Source organism: Scomber scombrus, chromosome 11 (genome assembly GCF_963691925.1).
Source record: "Scomber scombrus chromosome 11, fScoSco1.1, whole genome shotgun sequence".
NCBI classification, from domain to species: Eukaryota; Metazoa; Chordata; class Actinopteri; order Scombriformes; family Scombridae; genus Scomber; species Scomber scombrus.
This window is the reverse complement of record NC_084980.1, coordinates 10,211,304-10,232,696: the sequence shown is the minus strand read 5'-3', so window position 1 is coordinate 10,232,696 and position 21,393 is coordinate 10,211,304. Positions and strand designations below refer to the sequence as shown.

General features: G+C 40.3%; 2 protein-coding genes across 2 annotated transcripts; both read left to right on the top strand.

Annotated features, from left to right (window-relative positions):
• The first annotated feature begins 973 nt into the window (after positions 1-973).
• Positions 974-6,106, top strand: ripk2 (receptor-interacting serine-threonine kinase 2). Its single transcript, XM_062429182.1, has 6 exons — positions 974-1,257; positions 3,259-3,412; positions 4,061-4,216; positions 4,827-4,984; positions 5,674-5,723; positions 5,862-6,106. The coding sequence occupies exons 1-6, from the start codon at positions 1,058-1,060 to the stop codon at positions 6,104-6,106; spliced, it is 963 nt and encodes a 320-aa protein (XP_062285166.1). The 5' UTR covers positions 974-1,057.
• A 1,435-nt stretch (positions 6,107-7,541) lies between these two features.
• LOC133990365 (Y+L amino acid transporter 2) lies at positions 7,542-16,588 on the top strand. Its single transcript, XM_062428650.1, has 10 exons — positions 7,542-7,607; positions 9,208-9,309; positions 9,534-9,630; positions 9,720-9,923; positions 10,045-10,379; positions 13,938-14,370; positions 15,073-15,198; positions 15,278-15,422; positions 16,164-16,287; positions 16,481-16,588. Exons 1-10 carry the CDS (start codon positions 7,545-7,547, stop codon positions 16,586-16,588), a joined length of 1,737 nt encoding a protein of 578 aa, XP_062284634.1. The 5' UTR covers positions 7,542-7,544.
• Positions 16,589-21,393: the final 4,805 nt, after the last annotated feature.

The following is a 21,393-nucleotide window of genomic DNA, read 5'->3' as shown; positions in this document are numbered from 1 at the left end:
TCTTTTTTTGCTAACTTTTTTGACAACAGAGCAACATTGCGATACAAGTAACAGTAGAGAGTATTCGAGACCAAATAAAATAGCAGAAACACAAAAAAAGACATTAAACAGAAATTAAGAGAGAAAAATAATAAATATAACTTTAAAAAGTAAATAAGCAATATTGCCAACCAATTTAAATAATCTGCCGGTGTTGTCCGCAGTTTTAAAGTTTAAAGCTTTTTTTGATTTTGTTTTAAGATATTCTGCAAACTGAACCCGACTGTGAAATTCAACAGTGACAAATAAGAAAGAAATCTGAACTCATGAATATGATGTTTGCCCAAAAAAATGTTATGTTATCAACTTCATTTATGTTGGAGTTTACATTAAAAAAAGAAAACATCATACTTTCTATAGCATGGACCTCATGAGTCTCCCTGATTAATCAGGAAATTTTAGCCCAAAGCTGATTTAGTACAGATATAAAATAACTAAGAAAAAGGACAGATCGAATATAAAGGGGAAGCAACGGTCGTAAAATTGCGAATGAAATCCCCTAACCTCATATTTGGACCTGCCCCTCTCTTGAAGGCAGATAAATGAAGGCTATCATGTGTTTGGCTTATACTGTGTGAAGTTCTGGAAACCTGCGTGCCCTGAACGCACCTCCGTGTCGTCATTAGCAACAACAAACCCACCTGCCTTAAAAACTGAGCTCAGCGGCTCCTGTTGTTGTTGTCCTCTGACTCCCTCTGTGACCGAACAGCCGGTAAGAGGTAGCGGCACATGACACACGAGCAAACGGGGGAAAGTGAAAGCGCTTCATACGTTTAACAGTGACAGTAGGGCTCACGGCGTTTCAGCAAACTGAAGAGCCGTTTATCGGTTGCTCTCATCCAGCCGTCCGCTAGCTTAGCCTGCTACACTCAGCGACACAGTTCATGGCATGTGGCGTGTGACTACCAGAGCTCTGCCTCGTTGCGTTTACCAAAAAAGGGGCAGTTCTGCTTTCTGTGTCTGACCTAGTGGATGATATAACCTTCGGAGACTTCTCGAAAAAGACGACCAAACTGCTATGGAGCCGCAGGCGGCTGTGGGCTGTGTGAACATAGGCAGTCTGACCAGCACCTTGCCGGTAATCCCCTACCAGAAGCTGACAGACCTGTACTACCTGAGCAGAGGGGGCTTCGGCACCGTGTTCAAGGCGCAGCACTCCGACTGGAGGACCACCGTGGCCATCAAGTGCCTGAAGCTCGACTCTCCTGTCGGTGAAAGGTACAGTGTGTTCCTGTCGCCACTTGTTTTTGTGTCAATTTAAAGTATTGTGTGGCAGAGATCTTAACTGCTGCTTTAAGATAAAAACAAAAAACAAACCCTATAATATCTCAAATCTACAGTCGCAGACATCTAAAGCTGGACATCAGAAAAAAAACAACCTATAATCAGTGTTAGATCATTGACATTTTAATGAAAGCTGAGACTCGCAGGTACATTTGAATCTAGTGTAACCATATCTCAATACCACGAGTGCTGCCATAATGTCACCGCAGTTGTTTCCTCTGTCAGTAACTATATGAAGAGTTTCCATAATGCAGTTACGTTTTAAGTCCCTCATCACCAGAAATGTGTTGTACCTGTTGTTACTTCAGTTGGATGTTTGAGCTTCACTGTGCAGAGTTTGACACTAGGAGTCTGTTGTCACATCGATCTGCTGAGAGGAAAGTTTCTGAGTTAATTGACAATCTGAGTTAAAGGAGCGAGCCCACCAGCAGGATTTGTGACATTACAAATAGTTTGGATACTGATCCTGATGCAATTAGTAACTTATAAATGTGATGTGGAAACTTGACTTGACTTGACTTAGAAGACTTAAGTGCACAAACACTGAGGATGGACTTTCAGTAAAGTAGTAGAGATTGTCACATTAAAAGTATTTGCATATTCATAGATTCAGGAGATTTAACTCTTCCATACTGTTCATATTCTGACTCATAATTAGTCTCTACACCAATTAACATTCATAAATTCCCCATCAGTCATTAATACATTTTTGATTAATCCTTAATGAATCTGTCAGAGAAGTGTATCCTATATGTTTATGGAAAAAAAATACATTCACAATCACTATTTTATGGTCCAGGTGGACATTTTATAGAATATAAAGAATAAAACATGTTTGAATGATGTTTTTCAAAATGTTGTACATTTGAATATATAAAAATGTGTATCAGCTGCACAAAAATAGAGAAAAAAAAGCATTTTATTTCCATTTTTGTATACTGTGGGTCACATTAGGAAAAGTCTGGCTAAAAGAAATGTGTATAGGGTGTTTTTCCTGCTCTCAAATGTAAAAATAGGTCAAATTTGGCCCTGAACAGTATGTAACGGTTAATAAAGATGAAGGAGTGGATGTCATTTTAATAATTTATAACTAGTTAACTGAACTTTTTTGTGGAAAAACCATATTAGACACAATATTATTCAAAGCAAGAGTGTTTATATATGTCATAAAACATTTCTGGAGAGGATTTTAAAATAAATATAACCATGTCCCAGCAGTCGTTTCCTCTCTGTTGACTATCTGCAGGGTTTTCTTGATGCTCTCTCACTGCACTCACGTGATCCACACATTTAAAACTGAGCAGCAAAGAAATGGTTTTTCATTCAAGGCACATTTTTATCATAAGAGTACTGTGACCCCCCCAGGGGTCCTGTCTAATGATTGATAACAGTCCACTGTGAGGTGTAAGTGTCTCAACGCTGTGTACTGGATGTGGATTTGAGACTTACTCAATACATATTAGGTTTAATAAATCTGACGATCTATACAAAATTGTTTTTTGTTTTTACATAAACGGAACATTCACATTTTTGGTACAGAAATGTTAACATTAAAAAACTGATATCGTTGAAATTTCTTGTTACTCTTTGATGGCCACATACGCCGACACAGAGATATCTTTGAACATTTAATGTTGGATTGGCTTAAACTAAATGAGTTATTTAAGTGTTTTGTTTGACTCTTAATAACAATGGGATCCAAGTCTTTATTTTGAACGTCAGCTTGGTTACTTTCTGTGATTTTTCATTAATTTTTTCTATCAGAATATATATATTCTGATCAATATCGTGATAATGATTTCAATCATGTCGCCCCACTCTAATTACAGTTCACTTCCTTGCCTCATTTCTTTGGCATTCTTCTTCAGTGTTTTGGCATTTTTCATCACTTGGTCCGAGGGTGAAGACTGATCCGTGTCGCTTGATGTGTTTCAGAGAGAGGAACTCCCTACTTAAGGAGGCAGAGGTGCTCCACAAAGCCAGATTCAACTACATCATCCAGATCTTCGGCATCTGCAATGAGCCGGAGTTTTTCTGCATAGTCACAGAGTTCATGAGTAATGGCTCCCTGGACCTGCTGCTCCACGAGGTAGCCATATATGTCATCACTAAAACATCCAAACAGCTGTTTATTTGGCACAAGATCTGGTACTTCAGCTCCTGATAAGACTTTTTAGCACATATACTTGTTTTATTAAAGTTTGACAGAGTCACAGCCAGGAACTAAATATTGAAGACTTTTTTTTAACATTCCGTATTTCTGGTTTGTTCACTTGTGTTGTCAGAACGGTTGAAGTGAAAGCATATCCTTGTTTTTCTTGTCGAGAAACTTTATCTTGTGTTTTTCTCTTCTTAAATGAATCACTCGTAGTGTATGCCATAGCATTCGTGCCTGTCAGACAGTAAGCAAAAGTGAAACTTGGACTTTCTCTGATGTAACGTTGAGTAAATCAGGGGAAGAGATGCTGAACAGTGAGGAAAGCTGTTAAATACAGTTTGGGGGAAATTCCCACTTGACCCACTGTAGTACAATTCCTGTCACCTCATTTTTTTCTTATGACTCTCTCTCTCTCTATCTCTCTCTCTCTCTCTCTCTCTCTCTCTCTCTCTCTCTCTCTCTCTCTCTCTCTCTCTCTCTCTCTCTCTGTCTCTGTCTCTGTCTCTCTCTCTCTCTCTCTCTCAGCACTCACATGATCACACACATGTTCTGACTCTGTTTTTGTACCTCTGCCTACAGAAGGACATGTACCCTATGCTTGCCTGGCCTTTGCGACTGAGGATCCTGTATGAGATCGCTCTGGGTGTCAACTTCCTTCACAACATGAACCCGCCCCTCTTACACCACGATCTAAAGACACAGAATATACTGCTGGATAGTGAATTTCATGTTAAGGTGTGTGTTACTAACATAATAGTAAGACATGAGCACAACTAGTCAAAACAACCTTCAAAAATCTATCTCTGTTTTATACAGTTTTTACTGAATATATTAGAGACATATTGTTTAAGCTGGTTTGACAAAAAAAAGCAACTTATTATTTCTTTGAACAATGTGAGATCACACTTTTATGTCATACAGAAGTTTTCCCACAACATATAAGGAGGGACCCAAAAATTCCCCAAATTCTTAAAACAAACTGTCACTATTAGTCTTTCAGTAGTATCTTTCTAACCCTTCATGAGATGTGATACACTTGTCCCATCACTTGTTCCTTTCCTGGACACATTTCCTGTAGTCATCTTTTGTCACTGTGTCCAGAGCTTCCTGCAATCCTTCATGGATTTCTTCCAAGTTGGCGAATCTTCTCCCTTCCAGTCCCAATTTTAGCTCCACCAAGCTGTAGGCCTACGCTACTCACTCACGTGCTGTTGATGATTAACAGAAAGTTTTGGGTAGCTCGTAGCTAATTTTCTTTGAGCACCAGTCATTTTCAATTGATAAAATAAAAACAGAATAGTAAAAAAAATTTTCCTTTTTAACATTCTGCTAATCTTCACTCTAGATCGCAGACTTTGGTCTTTCGAAGTGGCGGCAGCTGTCTGTCAGTAAAGGCTCGGGGTCGAAGCCCACAGAGATGGGGGGCACGGTGATCTACATGCCCCCCGAAGAGTACGAACCATCCAAGAGCCGCCGGGCTGATGTGAAACACGACATGTACAGGTGGGACAACAAATCTCAATAATATGACTGTATAATTATTAGAAAAGGTTTGACTGTTACTGCAGTGACATTCATAATGAGTTATTCTGGATGGCACTCATGTTGACAATTTATCATTTGAAATGCCAACACTGTTTTCATATTTCTGTGATCTATGTACATGATGGTCGACGTTTTAGGCAAAATTTGTGAATGGGTTAGGGTTAGTCTTGATGACTTATTATGGACAGTTTTTAGCCTCTGAGTAAATGTTTGTCCAGCACAACCAGCATTTCAGGGAAGGGAGTTTTTCCCAGCGGGACAGGGAAGATAATGAGCGTGGATTCAGATTGTCAGCACACCAAAAGAGCACAGTGTGGAGAGATCTTTGCCAGAGAAAATTTCCTTATTTCAGGAATCTGTCAGGAACAAGGAATGGTCACTATAACAGCAGTTTAAGTAATCCTCTTTACTCTGTAGCTGATTATGATTCTGGCTCCTGCAGCTAATGCGACTCTGACGCTTTGGGGCCAAATATTTGGAATGCTGCAACAAGTCAATCAGTCACCGCTCTTCCTCAAAGTGGCCTGTCTAGTTTAAAGAGTAACTATTTGTAAAGTCCCTGAGCTCTGAAGGGGAATGCCGACTGAAAGGGAAGATGTAATGCTAATTTCCTTTAACTATTTCTCTTTTTGCTTTTTACATCATAGCTATGCCATCATCATGTGGGAGGTGCTGTCCAGACAGATTCCATATGAAGGTAACAGATTTTTTAGTATATGCATTTTGTACTGCAGCTTTTTTTAAAATTAATTCATACCAAGATTGATCTGTTGTTGTCCTATTTTGTTCACATGTTCTCTGAGTTTTCATCAGTGTGTGTGTTTGTGTGTGTCAGAGGTGACCAACCCCATGCAGATTATGTTCAGCGTGCTGCGCGGGATGCGTCCTGACACCAGCTTGGACAGCCTGCCTGCTGAGATCCCCAGCAGAGGGACCCTCATTAGCCTAATGACCTGCGGCTGGACCACTAACCCCGATGAGCGACCTTCCTTCCTCAGTAAGCACACATCGCTAACTGTGCTGCAGAGGGTCACCTCATCTCTGACAGAGGGTTCAAAGTTACTGTGCACACTGCCATAAACATTTGACCTTTCCCTTAGTTTGGGACGACATCTCCCCTCATGTTGAGCAACAGGCAAATCCTGCTTGTTTGAGCTAAATTTTACCCTGACTGAGCAGTGACTATCATCTTCCTGTCATGTTACTGAAATTTGACTTCTCTCTGTCACATCCCAGGTTTATTTTAAGCTCTATTGATTAAACTGATAAAGCTGACTGTTATGGCTGAAAAAAAAAATCTCTATATTTTAAAGTATAGGCTAACAATTTTTAAGTCAAAATCAACATTGAAACAGGTTTTGCTCGCTGTAATCATTCATTCTCTTCACACAGGCCATTAGAAGATCTCTTCAAACACCCTGATAATATAGTGATGGGAGACAAAATCCACCCTCCTCATTTTGGACCAAAATGTATTAAAGATTTTATCAGATGTCAATGTGAGGCTTCAACCGTTTGAGTTAGTCAAATAAAATGTATATCTACAACAAAAAGAGGGAATTTGGTATTAAAAAGACTTTGACTCAGAAGGAGGCTTGTGGATTTTGGAAAGCAAATTATGAAGGGATCTCTTAATGGTAAATATGAACGGGAGGAATGATTACAGTAAGAAAAATGTGTGTCAGTGTTCATTTGGGCACCTGAGTGTACAAATCTATCAGGATTTATCAAAGGCTGTGAATCTCAGAAACGTGCTTCATCAAGGCTTAAAGGACAGGTTCACATTTTTAAAGTTTGTCCTAAAACAGCAGATCAGTGAAAGCATTATTTACACCATTTTTAAGCATTTAAAAATCTAAAACAAACATTTTAGGTCAAATAAAATCAATTTACAAACTGAAGGAAACAAATAATTCTGGCCAAATATCCTCATGTTACTTTAACTTCAGAACAACCACTTACTTATTGGTCAGACCATGGAGCAGATCTATGTAATTGTTCCCTAAACTCACTGACAGTAGCTACAGTAGCACTGACATATGTTTGGAAAACAGTCTCCAGCGCAGAACAAAAATCGAATGCAACTTATCATCCTTAAACACACAGACAGCAGAGTCACAGACTGTTGCTCGGAAAAAATGAAGTGAAGTGTACTCTGCTGAAACTGAAACCCTGAACTGCGGTTCAGTATGTTTCCATTCTACTTTAATGCTACGGACATTTAATCTGCTACTATTTTAATAACCAATTAATCATAATTATTTCAGGCAAAAATACCAAACATTTTAGGCCCAGGTTCTTAAATGTAAGAATTTATGCTTTTCTTGGTCTTGCAATGCTAATGTTAACTAAATATCTTTTGTTTTAGACTTTCACCACCAGTGAATGTTGGCAAGTTTGTGACAATGATAACCCAGCTAAGGGCACTGTGGTAAAAAAAACGATTTATATATGTCATAAATAGTAAGGCTGTGATGTGTTTACTGCCATTTCAGAGTGTTTGATTGAGCTGGAGCCCATGGTGAGGAGGTTCGATGAAATTGACTTCCTGGAGGCTGTGTTGGAGATCAAGAGGTCAAAGGTCAGTCAGGAGTCTTCTCACAATTCTGATGAATATGAAAATTGAGACCGTAAATAAATTATGACTCACGTTTTACCACTTTGAATTGGGAAATAAAACCATTGAATTAAAATTGTGTTTTTCAATACTTTACATATTTTCCCAAGTTATCAGAGCGTAAAGTGATAAGATTACTTAGTTTGAGCAACAGCCACATTTTTCTCAATTGTTTCATTCATTCATTTTCTTAACAGCTTATCCTCTAGAGAGGATGGCTGGGTCAATTGCTTCAATTAGTTAATTAATAAACTTATTGTTTTTGTGTTACGGGGAAGAAGTTTATCACTCAATTTTTACTGTAGGTGTTTCCTTATCTGTCACAGCGAGCTGCTCCGTAGCATTTTTGTACTCGGACGAGTGTGTGCAGTGTTGTGATGTGTGGGATAAGTTAAAGAGAGAAGCAGAACTGTGGTCTTGGTTGTTTTTTCCTAGATACACGATTAAATGATTTGATTATAATTTAAGAATAATTATCACATAATCTAAACACCTGTTTGTTTTTTCTATCATGTTTCAGTGATTTGAAATGTTACTAGTTTAAGTACTGTGAGGCAGTGTTTCAGGGACACAAATAATTGCTGAATATATAGTTTCTTCACACATGTATGAGGACCTGTGTGTAATTTTGGGCAATTTGAGTTGAATCATGACTCAAAAATGTACTTCCTAATTTTCTTTTAACGTATCCTTCCTCTTTTAAGTTGTGTGTGCACACATGAGAGTGATTATTGTTTCCCGTCAACACGATAGGTTACTATAAAACGTTTGTGTGAAAGTTGAAGTTGGATCGGGCCCAACTGGGGTTATTCAGGTGATTGGGTTATAAAGAAGAGGACAAATATTTGCTGTGTAGAATAGAATAGATATAATTATCTATCCTGAAAAAAGAATGTTGTCAGCTCAATCTTTTTTTGCTACATTTTGCTACAATTTATGTCATAAGTACACTATATTCACATATATATAATGACAACTTTTAATACTTGTTTCTCAGCTGAAAATATAGGCATTTTTATCTCCTATTTTTTTTTAAAAGATGCATATATTCATATACATTTGTATTTAAATATACTAAAGTCAATCAAGTATAACAATTATTTGAATAATCGACTCTGTGGTTTGTAATTTTTACCTGATAAGAACTGGAATACAGGATAAGTGGTATTTGGTGTTCAGCTTTTAAATTCAGATATACAGAGGAATGGTTCAGTACAAGCAGCAGAAGAAAATATCAGAACTAGTGAGGTGAATATTTGCATGTTTGATCAGATGTATCAAAACAAGTCGGCAAGACAAGCAAGTTTATGGACTTTTTTCTCCTTTTTAAATTGTGTGTTCTTTGTTTTTACTTACATGAGAGTTAGTGAGAAAAGATATCTTGTTTTTGGGCTAACAATGTACTTACTAGCTTAAATTTTGGTTCATTTGATAGAACATAGTAACATTTGGTTGTTCTTTGCTAAGTCATGCTTTACCAGTATGACCCAGTATGACCCAGTATGACCCAGTCTGACTCAGTCTGACTCAGTATGACTCACCTCTTCCTTTTTATCTTCCACAGTTGATGCGAAGATCAGGCTGCTGTTCAGCCCAGCCAGAAAGTGAGAAGAGGGGTGAGGAGGGATCCTTGAATATGCTGAAGGACAGGTCCAACCCCTGGCCGGTCAGTATCTAAAGATTCTCCTCTCCGTTTAATCCCAAGTGGAAGTAGTCAAGCGTAGAACAATGTACTTACTGGAAATGTGGAAATAACTTCATTTCCCTGACTAATAATAGACAGGGGTACTTGGGGATGCACTTCAACATTTGAGCTCTCTGTACTTTTAGATGTATGGTAATAGTGTGTGCATGGAAATTTCAATTCATCATCTGTGTGTTCTCCAACAGGAGACCACCAACTCGGGCTCAGGGTCTTGTTCCTCCCAGGAAACAGATGTATCTCTACCAGGCCCCCTCACCAGCTGCAATACAGCACCCTCTAAAGGTAATAAAAGCAGGACTGACTGTTTATGTTTTAAGTTTCTTTCTACGGCTCGGTACATTATGCCTCTTCTTCTACTTTTTCTGTTGTAGAGGGGCTTCCGTTGTCATTCATAGCTCATCCTCTTGAGGCTCCCGAGTCTCTGAAGGACCACTCTGCAACCAATAATCTAAACGGCCACCAGAGTGCCAGGCCCATGAATGAATTGAACATACCCGTCAAACCTGGCCCGCCCGTCACTGAGTATGAGACACGACTGGATAACCTCACTCTCAATCCAAAGCCTCAGCAGCCAGGTACGAGCAGATGAAACATAATGGATGAAATGAAAGATACTGGAAATTCTGGAAAGTTCAGTCTGTTCAAAACTGTTTTACCCCAGATATCTGAACTCTCCCTCTCTCTCCACCCAAGCAGCTGATTACTCCGCCCCATTGTGCAACTCGCCTCCATCACAAGGCCCCATCACCCAATGGATCGAGACACGGCGCGAGGAGATCGTCTCACAGATGACCGAGGCCTGCCTGAACCAGAGCTTGGACGCCCTGCTTTCACGCTCTATGCTGATGCGTGAGGATTACGAACTGGTGGTGAACCAGCCCACTCGCACAGCCAAGGTACGCAAGCTCTTGGACGACTGTCACCGGCACAGCGAAGACTTCTGCCGCATTGTCGTCCGCAAGCTGCACGACAATAAGCAGATGGGCTTGCAGCCGTACCCAGCTGAAATCAGCTCACCAACCACAAACCTGGTCGCCAGTGCACCACCGCTGTCTGTGTCCTACAATATCATCAGGAACATGTAGCAACACTCAGAAGCAATGGAAACTGTCCAGATTATAGACCGTGCCAACTTTACACTACACTTAACTTTTGGTGGTTTCCGTTGTCATTGAGATTGTCATCACGGTTCATGTAAGTCAGTCCCTCAGAAAGACAGAGGAAGAGCTGGCTGAGTTAAAAGAGTTGCAGGTGCAAAAACTAAGGTATTGGCTTCAATTTATCCACTCGTTAGCTAGAGTCAAAAACCCAAAGTTTTATTCTGTATAATCAGAATCAAAAGATTTCGACTGAATCAGTGATTTTATTTACTAAGTTTTGGATTTAATGAGGCGATTGATTTATAGTCTTTCATTTGCAGGGTTTCACTCCTTTTAGTGCGTTACACTTTTTGTTTCCAGAACAGTTAGTATTAAGTGAAAGCATATTTATGTAGCCCAGTATTTTTATTTTTAGTGTGTGTGTGTGTGTGTGTGTGTGTGTAGCTTCGCTCAGTTGATCTGAGTAAGTTACAGAAGGACTGTTAGATGCTGGAAAACCTATAGCAAACAAATAGGGTTTACAGTAATTTTTGAATTGTCTTTAGATTCATTATCCGGATAATGTTTACCACAAAATGAATTGAGAATGTGACCCTCTCTGCGACAAAGAGTGTCTGTCTTTGTGTTGAAGCACATAGAGTGACCTGTGTACATTAGATCAGTGAGAAAATGCACAGTAAAGGGAGCAGGAGAGACTTAAGAGCAATCTAAACGTGTTGTCTTGAACGTTAACAAGTTCAAATAACTCTGAATTGCTGAAATTATTTGTGATTTTGGAAAGCTGTGTTTACATGCCTGTATGGAAAGCTTGGGCTCCTTTTCCTACTCAGACGTTAACTGCTGAGTTAAGGAGTCGGACGGGCTCGGAGTAAAGAGGAAGTAGAGACTGTAACATAAAACCCAGAATGAGAGGTGTGTGTGTGTGTGTGTGTGTGTGTGTGTGTGTGTGTGTGTGTGTGTGTGTGTGTGTGTGTGTGTGTGTGTGTGTGTGTGTGTGTGTGTGTGTGTGTGTGTGTGTGTGTGTGTGTGTGTGTGTGTGTGTGTGTGTGTGTGTGTGTGTGTGAATTAAAAGTGGGCAAAAGTGTTCTGTCCTCTTCTTAGTTGTTGATTTAAAAAAAAAAAAAAAAACCTGGAAACTTCCAGAGTTACAGTTCTTCCATGGACTCTGAGCACAGACTAAAAGATAGATTTCAGCCCGCCTTCAAACCCGCCTTGCTTGTAGCGGTGCCTCTGTGTACCTGCACCACACAGTACATGACATGACTCATTTAACTTTTTCTACTGTGGCTGTGCTGCCTTGCTGCTCAGTTCCTCGTACATCAGTAGCATTCAGCAAAGTCATAATCCTGTTACAAGCAAGAAGATACACGTTCACATTATACAGTAGCACCATTTTATTTATATGAATGGGAGTAATACCTGTTTGTCAGTCACAGAGTTCTGTTAGTTCAGTCATACATAATATATAGAAAAACAAAAATAAAACATGATTTCTGCTTCCATGAGACTGTTGTTACTTTCAATCTTCCTTATATTACGTGTATGTGTGTTATTGGGGCTGCGTTATTGTTCTGAGTTATTCATTTGGCCTATAAAATGTCTGAAAACAGTGAAAAAATTCAGTTCTCAGCTTCCCAGACTTGAAGGTGACATCTTCAGATTGTTTAAATTGTCCAACTAACATTTTAAAAAACCAAAGAGATCAAATTTACTATTGTAGAAAACTAAGAAAACATATTTTTATTTTAAAACCTGGAACCAGATTTATTTATTTTTTATTGTTTGCTTAAAACTAACTTAAGCAGTTGTTTATTGAAATTGTAGCAGTTGTTGATTGACCGCTGAATAATCAGCTGACCCTTGCAGCTCTAGTGTGTATGGTGTGTGTGTGTATGTGTGGACAGTTTCTCATGAACACTGCCTTCACTTCCTCGAAGTAAGTGCTCAAATGAATATTGTATTGCAGTCTGCACATCTATAAATTGACCACAGATGAAGATGTGTTTTGTTCTCATTTCCTCTCATTTACTCACATAAATCTCATTGTAAGGATGTGCAAAAGATCCAGAGTAAATTTCAGTTAAATCGCAAATCCACAGGAAGTGAGACAGAGCAGGCGGTTCTTAGTAAAAATACATTGTTTCAAGAAGTCAAACATAATTATATAATGTCGCTTAGCAGCGGCCCAGAGGAAGGCCGAGCGAGGTCAATATGCTTCCATAATCTTGGACTTGTATTGCCTTGCAGTTGACAACTGTGCCTCATATTCTGCTTTCGGCCTCAACTATAGTCAACATGCAAAAGCATTTTTACACACTTATCAAGCAAAGCTGAGTGAAAAAAATGTTACAAATTTGATAGCCTAAATATGTTGTAACATATTTTGTACTGTAGATGATAGTTTCATCTTTTTTATATATATATATATAATTTTTTTCTGTGATCTCTTGTTTGTTGTATTTGTAGAAATGCCTTCTGAAAAATACCTGCCTAATATAGTGCCCGTTATCATTATCGGTGTCAGTTCATCAAACAGTTATATAAAGTATGGCATAAAGTTCAGTTGATGTGTAACTGTGGTTTTAACAAACAAAGGATTTTTTTTCAAATGGTGTATCAAAGTCTTCAATAAAATGGGTTCACTGTTTTTACTTCTGGCTGCTTTATTCTAAATTTATTTTTATGTAACAGTAATCCAAGAGCATTTCATACAGTGCTTAGTTAGCACTGTAAGCATGGTTAGCTCATGTAATGTTTTCATCCATCTAAAGCTGCTGATTGGGACACAAAAAACAAAGATCAGTAACATATAGCAGCTGAGTGACTGGTGGTAGATCAGCAGCTATAGGGCTGATCACAATCTGACTATAGTATGTTGACCCAGAAGCAGCTCTGCCCCCTCTGTCTTAACCGTTGAGGGCTCCCGGGGGGCTGGGACGAGGTCTGCTTGCCTCTGAAAATAGCTCAGAGGGGGAACACGAGAGTACGATTGGCCTGGCGCTGGAAAAACACTGGTTGTGGTTGTACTGGGCAGCAGGGATTGCAACATCGACCGTCCTGTTGCTACTTCTCAGACGTGATCTCGCTCAATGTCTCACTGCTTGCCTGGTTCAGAGGAGCCACAGTGACCTGAGAGAGACTCTACATGTTCAGAGGGACAAACAAACCTGCTGATCTTCTTTGAAATAAGGTGATCTCACTTTTAAATTCTTGTCATTAACTACTGCATCTGATCAATGTGTTTGTTCATGTATGGAGGCATATAATAGTGGACTATGTGGATCCGTGTGTGTGAGATCTTTGGAGTCGTGTAGTTACTTCATAAAGTAGAAGAATCCTATTTGTCTGGAATTAAACAAATTCGAAATGATCTTCTTTTATGATCTCTTCAGCACTGCTGGACTAATAGGGGATCTGCAGCAGAAGATGGGGGTCATGTCAGACACCATATGCCCAAGACCACGGGCTCCATCTAACGAAGACTTGAAGGCTCCAAATGGTGGAGCAGAGAAAATTCGGATGAAGAGGGAAATCTCTCTCATCAATGGGATCTGTCTCATCGTGGGCAACATGATTGGCTCTGGGATCTTTATCTCACCAAAGGGTGTACTGATGCACAGCGCCTCTTACGGTCTGTCCTTGGTCATTTGGGCTCTTGGAGGCATCTTCTCCGTGTTTGGGGCTTTGTGCTACGCAGAGCTTGGCACCACCATCACCAAGTCTGGAGCCAGTTACGCCTACATCCTGGAGTCGTTTGGTGGCTTTCTGGCTTTCATCCGTCTGTGGACGTCCATCCTGCTGATCGAGCCAGCCAGCCAGGCTGTGATTTCACTGACCTTTGCCTACTACCTGCTGGAGTCTTTCTACCCAACCTGCCAGCCGCCGTACGATGCTGTCCGCCTCCTTGCTGCGGCCTGTCTCTGTAAGAAATACCTGTGTTTGAATGCGTAGTTTTGATTGTAAGTGGCAATGTCCACCATACCCACACTGGATTAAAATGGCCTTCTCAGCACTAGGCAAAAGATGCATCATGTAATCCAGCTACTGTGTGTAATATTATCTCCCTGATACTAGCCTTGTTGTTTACTGTTCACTCTCGTAACCCAACATCTCCTGCTGTTGCTGCTGCTTCACATTACCACCATTCAACTGTTGTTTTACACTGCAGTGTACTTGTTAGTGTATACCTTTTTTTAAAGAGCTTTAATAATACTAAGGACTATGTAGGATGACATCAGCTAAAACAAGCAGTAGGGTGATATCATCGTTCATGCACATAATCAGTTATCTGTTCACCCCATTTACAGCCTCAGTGACCCTGCGTGGGACTGGAATCAGCTATAGTTAGACTGTCTGTCCTGTAGGAATATCACAGTCTGGCTTTGTGCTGTGGAGAATGCAGTTCACAGGGGTGGTATTTAGGTGAGAGAGCAGCAATGCCAGTAATGGTCTACCAAGAACTCAGTTTCTCTTTCTGTACCCACATGAAACACGTGACCCATGTGACACAGAAAGAAGTTAGTCAGTGGTCTGCGGTTGTCCAAATACAACTAAACATGAAAGCAGAAGCTGTATAAGACGCTTTGTCAGGCCTCACATTGTCTTGTTCCTCTGGTTTATCCAGGTATACTCATTTTCATCAACTGTGCCTATGTGAAATGGGGGACTCTGGTCCAGGACATCTTCACTTATGCCAAACTCATGGCACTCATCCTCATCATTGTTGTGGGAATCCTGAAAATAGCTAGTGGTAAGTTCACAACAACATGTATAAATGCATCAGAGGAAACAAAATAAAATGTGTTAAACCTTAACATCTCTCTCCAAAGGAGAAACAAAGAGTTTTGACAATCCGTTTGAGGGGTCCTCCACAGATCCCGGAGCCATTGCTTTGGCACTTTACTCAGCTCTGTTCTCCTACTCCGGCTGGGACACGCTCAACTTTGTCACAGAGGAGATTAAGAATCCAGAGAGGTAACGCACAAACACACACACACACGTTTGTCTTAATATTCTTGTGAGGACACTCACTGACATACTGCATTCTTTAGCCCCTTACCCTAACCTTAACTATGACAACTAAATGTCTAAATCCAACCTTTATCCTAAACTGAACCTAAACCTAATTCTAACCTTACCCTTACAACTAAGTCATAAGTTGTGAAGACTGGCCAAAATGTCCTGCTTCCTGCTTTTTGCTCACTGACGTGAAATCCACTGATTTGTCACTCAAATCAGTGATAAGTTTGAGTTTAATGGATAACAAGCTTCTGAGCAGATACAACACAGACTCAAAGGATGTCAAATTAAAAGGTGAAAGTTTGAGACATTCATTAATGAGCACTGTTGGGATGATTGATGGTATGGGATAGTATCTTTTTTCCCCGAAATTACAGTTAGACATTTATTTATCCTTTATCTAACCAGGAAGTGTCTTGAGGTGAAATATCTCTTCTATAAGACTTCTAGCACCACGGCCAGATTCAGCTTATTGAATTTCATCCTTGTAATTGTTTGTATTGCTCAGGTGTAGATGACATGACTCGTGCGGTTTTAAAAGAAACACATTGCCACAATGGGAAGGTTACTTTCATAAAATAATCATTTTACGACTTTTAATTTTTGTTGAAAATGATCTTGTTTGTTTAACTGACTGTAATCCCTCTACTGCACATTTTAAACCTCTCTGTGTGTTTGTCCATACTACTTTTTTAGAAATCTGCCCCTGGCCATTGCCGTTTCCATGCCCATAGTGACCATCATTTATCTGTTGACCAATGTAGCGTACTATGTGGTTCTGGACATGCCATCTCTGCTAGCCAGTGACGCCGTTGCTGTGGTAAGGCCCCAACAGTCAAATGAGTGAGATGTTTCACTCTGCTGCTAAATATAAATGTTGTTTACCCAAGATGTTTTTCACCCTGAGCTGAAAACAAGACTTAATTGGAAGCTGCTTTTGTGATGTGAGGCGTTAATGTGCTTTAAATGTTCTCATTAAATTTGTAATTAACCATGTGAATCTGATCCCTAAGACATTTGGGAATGCAGTCCTGGGCCCATTCAAATGGATCATCCCTGTGTCAGTGGCCATGTCTTGCTACGGAGGACTTAATGCTTCCATCATTGCTGCCTCACGGTAATCACAAAAATTCTGTATTCATACAGATCAATATAACTCAAATACACAAGCAACACTGCAACGTCTCTTATCAGTAATAAACAGAAAAACCAAAACCCTGTTAAGAACTGAGATGAGTATAAAACGTGCGAGTACATACCGGATTGAAAACAGAGAGACTTATTAATAACGGCAAATTAAATAATATGTGCCGAGAGACCCATCAGAAACACCGAGCAGGATGGGTTGAGGGGGTCTGGAGGAAGGATTCAAGGGCAAGTGGCCTAGGGGCTGACCAAGGGCAGAGCACAGAGACATAGTCGCTGGGAATGGGGACCAAGAGGACAACCAGACATGCAGCACTCCTGTGAATGAAGGCGCAGAGGCCAGCGAAATAAACAGAAATACTCTGTGGAGGTCAGCCAGAAGGCAGGATAGATGGGTAGGCGTGTTGTTGGTAGGGACTGTCGACTTTAGGCCTGGTAGGGCATCAGCAGAGGTGGCCGACTGCTGAAGGTCTGGCAGCAGGTCAGCAGAGACAACCAAGAACTTGGGGCATGGCAGGACATCAACAGGCGTGGCTTACAGCTTGGGATCTGGCTGGTTGTTGGCAAGTGTAGCTGCTGGCTGGGGTTATAGCATCAGCAGGTGCAGCCGATGACTTGGGAACAGGCTGAGCCTCAGTGGTGGCACTGGGAAGTGAAGAGTCTGCAGCACAAAGGAGTGAACTAACCAGCTCAGAACAGACAGTAGTGGACTAGTTAGTTCATGACAGGACCCATATGCGTGACAAAGCAGGCAGTACGAACTGAAGAATATTGTTTTAATCAGAATGCAGATGTGCAGGCACAGCAAAGCCGAACAAAGGATCCAACAAGACGGAGCTGAAAACCAGGACTTAACTACAAACTAAACTGACGAGGGGATGAGGTGTGGGTGGAACAGGAGAACAGGAAAGGAGCTGATTGGCTGGGGAAGGCACAGGGAGAAGCCGATGAAGCTGATACAGAGCAGGTGTGTTGATAAGTAGGTAGGGGAGAAGCAAAGGAACACCAGAGGAAAAACAGAGCAACAGAAAAACAAAAACCCAGAAACATAATCCTGTTCATTATAAAGCAACATGCATAAAACCACCACAGAATACACATGAATACAACTCAAATACACAAGAAAGAACACAATGTCTCTTACCCATAATAAACAGGAAAAAAACCCTCATAGTTGAGTATAAGATGTGGGTGTGCATCAAAAACAGACCAACTAATAAGGGCAACAACCCACGTGACTGGGAGAAAAGTCAGAGGGTGTCTGGTGGAAAATGACAACTAAGGAACATCGAACCAGGCTGTGACAGGAACATGATCATATCATGATTAAACAATATTATGATGAAACTGTAGAGAGAATTTTTCCAACCAGCCTCTCTTTATTACCATATTGTACCCATCATGCAGGTTGTTTTTTGTCGGGGCCAGAGAGGGCCACCTCCCTGACAGTCTCAGTCTGATCCACCTAGAGCGCTACACACCAGTACCTGCACTGCTGTTCAACGTGAGAAGCATTTCCTTCACTCTTCAATACAAATCAACATCAAATATTTTGAAATGCATACACATCTGTATTACTTTAAAGGCTGCCACAATGAAACACAAAGATGTTTAATTGAATGTTCTCTTAGAATAATAAATAACTGTTGATCCTGCTTTGTGGCTGCAGGGTGTAATGGGTCTGATCTTTCTGTGCGTGGAGGACGTGTTCCAGCTCATCAACTATTTCAGCTTCAGCTACTGGCTCTATGTGGGTCTATCTGTGGCTGGCCTCATCTACCTGCGCATCACTCAGCCAGACAGACACAGGCCTGTGAAGGTGCTGCTTTATTCACTGTTCACATTCTTATTCAGTATATTTACATGCATATGGTGTGTATATATATATGTGTGTGTGTGTGTGTGTGTGTGTGTGTGTGTGTGTGTGTGTGTGTGTGTGTGTGTGTGTGTGTGTGTGTGTGTGTGTGTGTGTGTGTGTGTGTGTGTGTGTGTGTGCATACATATACTATATATATGCAATATTGCAGTTCCTAAAAAGCGTTTTAAATGCTGGTGTGGTTTGAAGGGAATATCTGCAACAATCTCAAGAGTGCAGTTTGAGCCCGATTTTTGTCTCTTGCAAACATATTTACATTTACAATTAGATTAAATACTAAAGTTAAAAAGGTTTCATTTGTGACATGTACATACAGTGTTTTTAGTGAAATGCAGGGCAATATAGTGGTACGGTTCTACTTTAATGGCGAGTTTAATAATAATTACAATAAGAGTAAAATAAATAGTAGACAAAGGTCAGAGTTCACCATCTTGATGATCTGAGGGAAAAAATCCTCTTCAATTGACTTTGCTTGTTAGACTTTTGTGTACATCCCAACATCAGCCACCTTTTTTTCTCCACCATTTTACAAGCTAACCAGACGTATGTCTTCTTCTCTCCACAGCTGACCTTAGTCTTCCCCTTCATCTACTGTGTGTGCAGCCTGTTCTTAGTCATCGTCCCTCTCTACGGAGACACGATCAACTCTCTCATAGGAATCGGCATTTCACTTTCTGGTGTGCCAGTCTATTATGTGGCAATCTACCTGCCAGAAGATAGGAGACCCAAATTCATCCGCAAGTTAAACGGTAAGATTTAGGCTTTAATGTCTCACAGATCACAATTTAATAATTCTGTGCATTAGAATGTGTAATAAATCTGTAAAATACTGTCCTGTGTTTCATGAGCCATGTTCAAACATTAGAATAGGAAGAGATTGTAGAGATTTGTAAGATACTGATCTCTACTCCAAAATTGGAGAGTTCATGAAGCATGAAATTACTATGCTCATCATTCCGCAGTCTTCATCCAGCTTGTCAAGTGTCCCTCATGATTTTTAATAACTTTCCTATTACAGCATTAATCACCAGCTGTTATCAGAGTCAGCTGTATCTGATCTCTCCACTCCTTTTGTTTTTTCCCATCCCTCCCACATCTTTGCTCCTCTTTCAGTCTTTGCCACTAGATGCACCCAGAAGCTGCTCTACTGCTGTGTGACTGAATTTGACTTTGATACGGAAACGCAAGAAAGTGGTAAAACACAATGAGCTGCAGACATACCCCGTCCTCTACTCGCCAGCTTTTTGCCAGAAGCCTCAGTCCTGACTGGTGTGCCAACGATCTTGCTCCCTGAATGGAGAAAACAAGGCCTTGCATGGACAGAGTGGCCAAGCACACGCTCACAAGATTTGTGAGGATACCTTCTGCCAGGTCAAGTTAAAAAAAGGCCTGTCATCTCAAATGACTCAATACGAAGAAGCAGACACTTGACAAACTGTCGCTTTCGTCTGTAAATGTGATGTCATTTTCTACAAACATCAAGGAGTATCTTCTATGAGGATTGAAATAAACAGCTGAAAGATGATGACAGATATGTAACCTGTTTCAAGACTTGTGAGATGAAATAGACTGATTACTTTTTATCAGACATGTTTGATGAAACATATCTTGTGTAGTTACAGTCATATCCTGTGATCGTCATTATTAAGCAACAGCGGGTCTAATGTTATACATCTGTGGGGGGGTTGGGGGGGATTTTATAATTCGAGTATAAGGTAACACAAAAATGACCAGATCTCAATAGTTTGACATATTGTGTTTCATAATATAAGTTTGAAATTGACTTGAGTGTATTTTAGTGTTTCTGTTTTAGGTAAGTGCAGCATAATGGCTCAGTGATTAGCATTGCTGCCTCACAGAAAGAAGGTCCTATGTTCGAACCCCAGAGGTTTCTCTGTGAGGAGTTTGCATGTTCTCCTTATGTTTTGTGTGGGTTTCTGCTGGGTGCTCCAGCTTCCTCCCACCATCAAAGACATGTTAGGGTTAATGCTCTTGTCAGTGCCCACAACGAAAGAACTGGAGTTGGTTCCTGTGCTCTGCTCTGTGGGTGCTGCATAAAAAGCTGCTGTGTGTAAAAAAAGGGTCAAATGCAGAGGATCAATTTCTCCATGGGGATCAATAAAGTACATCATCTTCTATTTTGACAGTTTTTATGACACCTTTTGTATTTTTATCCTAATCTTACAACAACACACAACCCACAGACATTACACTGGATTATCTGACAAATATGAGCTGTCTGGTCTGCATGTACTGAGTCATGCAAGCTGTTATCACTCATTCACCTTTAGCAAGCTTCAGCCTCTCCACAAGAGGGAGCTGTTTCACCATTGTCAGTGCACATGCCAGCCATTGGTTTTTCTGAAACTGTAAAGCTTGTTCTTACTTTGTATAACTTTGGACAAATGTTCCAACTTTTTAGCTTCAATCTCTGCTCGTTAAAAATGACCATCCGTATCTAAACATGAAGTAAACATGACATACTGATGAGTAAGGGTTTGTTCCAAGGCATCGTTACAAATGTCAACGGGATGTGTGGATTTCGGGTTTGTGTTTCACTTTGGCTCTCTATAGCAGGTAGCTACTACTCTGTGTTTTTGTGCCTCGTGTAAACCAATCCAACTTGGACCGGGCAGCATTTGATAAAAACAACCTTCTCCTAATTTCAGCATATAAAGAGTAGCTCTGATTTACAGCACTTTAGATGCTTTCAAACTAGATTTCATCTTTATCAAATGACTTTTTAAAATATTTTTAAGTACGGACCTGACCAAAATCCAGATAAGAATACTCTTTAGATTTAAGAAACTGTTTCCTTTGCTCCTTGCTCATGACTTATTTTCTGCCTTTTTGATCAGCATGTTTGCTTTGTCTTCTTTCAAAAGCTTGTATTTTCCTTTTTTA